The sequence below is a fragment of the Schistocerca americana genome, chromosome X (genome assembly GCF_021461395.2).
Source record: "Schistocerca americana isolate TAMUIC-IGC-003095 chromosome X, iqSchAmer2.1, whole genome shotgun sequence".
NCBI lineage: Eukaryota > Metazoa > Arthropoda > Insecta > Orthoptera > Acrididae > Schistocerca > Schistocerca americana.
Window position 1 is genome coordinate 563080923 of NC_060130.1, and position 4089 is coordinate 563085011.

General features: G+C 35.3%; 1 protein-coding gene across 1 annotated transcript; it reads left to right on the plus strand.

Annotated features, from left to right (window-relative positions):
* Positions 1 to 965: 965 nt before the first annotated feature.
* On the plus strand, positions 966 to 3797 carry LOC124556809. The gene is made up of 3 exons (XM_047130827.1): positions 966 to 1061; positions 1605 to 1695; positions 2741 to 3797. Exons 1-3 carry the CDS (start codon positions 1028 to 1030, stop codon positions 3288 to 3290), a joined length of 675 nt encoding a protein of 224 aa, XP_046986783.1. The 5' UTR covers positions 966 to 1027; the 3' UTR covers positions 3291 to 3797.
* The last annotated feature ends 292 nt before the right edge of the window (positions 3798 to 4089 follow it).

The window sequence follows — 4089 nt, forward strand, 5'->3', positions numbered from 1 at the left end:
GAAGCTTTTCACTCAGTTACTGCATACAAAATTCACCATTTTCTGTTGTTACTGAAAACCGTTTTACTGTAAGATAAAAAAAATGACACACACCTTTTGTATAACTAACTAGCATGATATGTGCATAAACTTGTATTTGCTGTTCATTCACTAATACATTATACACTTTTTCAACATTTTCATTGTTTCATCTTCGTTGGTCTTTCCTATAGTTATATAATCTGCAGAATAATTCTTGCACACGGTTGAGGTCAGCTCCCCATTTCACACCTGTGAGATCCTGGACGAATTTCTGCTGGTGACAGAGCATCCAAAACAACGAATATAAAGGAACTAAGACGGTACAACTACCTTAAAACAGTTCAACGTGTCTAATTTTCACACCATCTTAATAGTGTTATGTAACACTGAGCAACATACACCATTAACACGTAAAAAATATTTTATAGGTATAAAAACTGCAACAGATTTAGACTACGAAATCCCGCTTGTGTATGCATACTTGTGGTTCATGAAATGTGGGAGATTGTGTATTTCACTGTCTACTACAGCCACATCACTCTTTAAACGAAATAATATGTAATGATGTCGATAACAACGAATTAAGCATGTTTAGCTGAAACAGGGCTAATGTAACACAGCATGGTTAAACTTTTTCACTGATGTCTCTTAATTCTATTCCTCATTTCAAAAAGCAGGTTATTTCCGTTTAAAAACCACTGTTTTCTTGTGATGTGCAAGTCACTTGTTACAGAAAATTTGGAGGCCAGTATAAAACAGAGCGCATGAAGGACTCACTTGGTTGATACCAAGATTATCCAAGAGATGGAGCTGGCGTCTCCGCTGTAAAGGCGACCTCTACTATCAGCTTTAGGCTCGCTCGCCAGCAGCCCACCGCTTCATTTGACCACGTCATCGAAAAGCCAGCAGTGACTCGCGTCATTCCCGAGCTGTCCATTGTGTAGAGAAGACGTGAGCTATTGGTTAGTGCAGGCCTATTTGTTTGATTTGCCATCTGACTACAGACATGGATCTTTTCTCTTCCTTGCTAAGTATTTTTGGTAAGTACCATTACTCAATGAATCATTTCTTTCTACTACTACCATTTTGATTTGAGCTTCCGAATTATTGGTTGCTTTTCATTGTTTACGAAATGTTTTGAGTCGATTCCTCAGACTACTGCAGCTTATTTCAGTTTCTCAAACCAAATTTGGTATGTCATGAATGTGTTGGGTCCCAGTGAAGGTGAGCAACTATTGAAATAGTTTTTAAATTTTGGTGGCAGGATCGGTGGTAGAAGGCTCACAATAAATCTGCTAAAAATATAACCCTGAGACTACTTTTTAAAATATTTTGCAGGTGATGAACTCGTTGATACCTTAAACAAACATTTTTCGCCGTTTTAATATTGCTGAACGGTCATAATTAAATGTGGTCTACTCACATAAAGGACAGCCCAGTTTATGGTCCCCCATTACGAACAATGTTTTTATTTACAGTTTGTATTGATTGCTACAGTCACATTGTGATAAATTGTTAGGAATTGAAAAACGTTACCCAATTGTAATTTTATGTTCGTACTTACAGACTTCCTTCTGTTTCAGTTTTTACAGCTGCACTTATAGAACCTACCACAAATTCTGAGAATTTCACACCTATCGTTCCTGGATATAAGCTGTCTGATCGTCAATTTGAGTAAGTACTACATAGCATGTTCCTACCCTTTATGGTTCTTCTGCTAGCTTCATTTGAATCTTAATCAGTTTTGGACAGGAATGAATGGACTTTGAGATTAAGTGTACAATATAGATACTAAGCAAAGGTCTGTCTAAGGACAAAGAATTCGCTGTATTTTTATTAGGTACAATTACCATGTTGGTTGTAGTTATTTTATTTTATTTATGATTTGGCATTTGGGTAATAAGCAATCCCAGCTAGCAAGTTACAACCTCCTTTTACATATTAATCAGTGTTTAAGGGTACAATGTTTTATAATTTAATAACAACAGAAAATGAATTATGTTTACTATCATACATGAAGTCATCACTATTATTTGCTTGTCTTGTGTTTTACGACAATTATGCCACACGAATTTCACTTCTGTTTATTACTAAAATTATCTGCCTAATCTTATAACGAATTGCTCATCAAATTATAGTTAATTGATACAGGGAAACTATTTCTTAAAGGAAACTAAACTGATTGCTGTATACATACTACATATAACAAAAACGCTCTAAAGTTACACACAGGCATTTGCTTCACTTCCTGCCATCTTAATTGACAAGACAATATGGGTGGTCCCGTACATGGGATACTCATTACAGGATTTTCTCGTGGTTTGGTGCATTAATTCGAACATATACTACTTTATACTCTCAAACAAAGACAATGCAACTAGGTTGCACAGTCATGAGGGTGATCTATACTTGTAGCTACCTCTATGAAAATACTCTTATGTCTAAGTTGTTCAACACTGCATAGAACTATCGAAATTTTCTACTACTGTAATACTATTTTTCAGCTACATTCTGTTTTATATAGAATGTTCCAATACCTTTCGATAAGGAAATTCGTATCATACTTAATAAATCTTCTTGGTTGATTTTAAAATTATCATTATGACACCACTGTTATTTATTTAATTAATTTAATAGCTACAATGATGTTTAGCTGCTGTGACAATTTTAGCAAATTCCTGTCAAACATTACTAATAATTTTACTTTTCTGGGTTTCAGGAATGCTTCAGACTTCAGCCAAGTATCCAGAGTGTCACTGGCAGTAGATAATTACAAAGTATCTACTGACATGGGGGGCTTCACTAAACATCATGATGGACTTGATTTCACCAAGGAAACTACTGTTATTCAGACCACAAACACACGGAGATCTGAAGTGGAAACTGTGGAACATATCCAACTGTATACCACAGACACATTTCTTGCTGGAACAGGACACCTCAAAAAAGGGTACAATGTGTACAATGTGACAACAGATCAAGATAAACTGGGCACACTTACCCCTCAATCAGAGCGCAATACAACAGTATGGAATGACACATCAGTATTACAGATGGAAAACATGCCCTTGTATGCAGCTACCACTCTTCTCAAGTTAACCACAATCATGGTAATATTACTCGGTACTGCTCTAATCATAGCATCCATGTGGAGAATATGGAGCAACTATTTTAGATCCCACCCTATTGAGTATAATATTAAATACACAATGCAATACAGTAATGGAGAGTTCCTTACTGTCGAATATCATGACACAGTAACTGTTTAGAATGCTTAAAATGCCACCTCCATGAACTTACCCAAAACACACCCAGAAACAAATATCTCCTCTCCTCTGGCCCACCACACTTAGTTTTTGATTCCTTTTCACCTTTTACCTTTCTGCCCGTATCCTTACTGTCTAAGTGATCCATTACTGCATATGTCAACATGCACACATCCCCCCCTCCACACACACACAAGAATATACTAAATTCGAAAATGCTCTTCAGTTAACAACAGTGTCATAGCGGATACAGCTATGTTCAAATTGACCCTTGTACCACAGTGAACACTTATACTTTTGAAATCTGTATTCTACTAGCAAATTTAGGTGTATGTGAAGTGAATTATCATGTGAAGAGTGTAATTTCCAGGTGGTATCATAAGATCTTCCGAGTATTATGTCTTGTCAATGTTACCACATTCACTTTTGTAAATTACCCTTGTCCAGTTTATGAAAACTGAGAATATAGGTAAACTAAGAATATCTGGTGACTATGAGATTGTCACACAATGTGTTTCACAAAGCAAATAATTGTTTTTCAAAAGTGGCTGAATATACAGTATTCTCAATAATATCACTTTTACTTTTATGTTGAATGTAAACAACTTTTATGTAGTTACAGATGCAAAATTTAGTTTATTCTTTGTATGAGTATTATAACGTAACATATATTACTAATAACTTAGGTGGAACATGATAATGTTTGCAGTATGTTTCATAGAATAAAAGATTGTTTTACAAGATCACTAACCCAGGTTACCTTTTTGCTTTGATATTTATTGTATACAGCATTTGTGTAGTT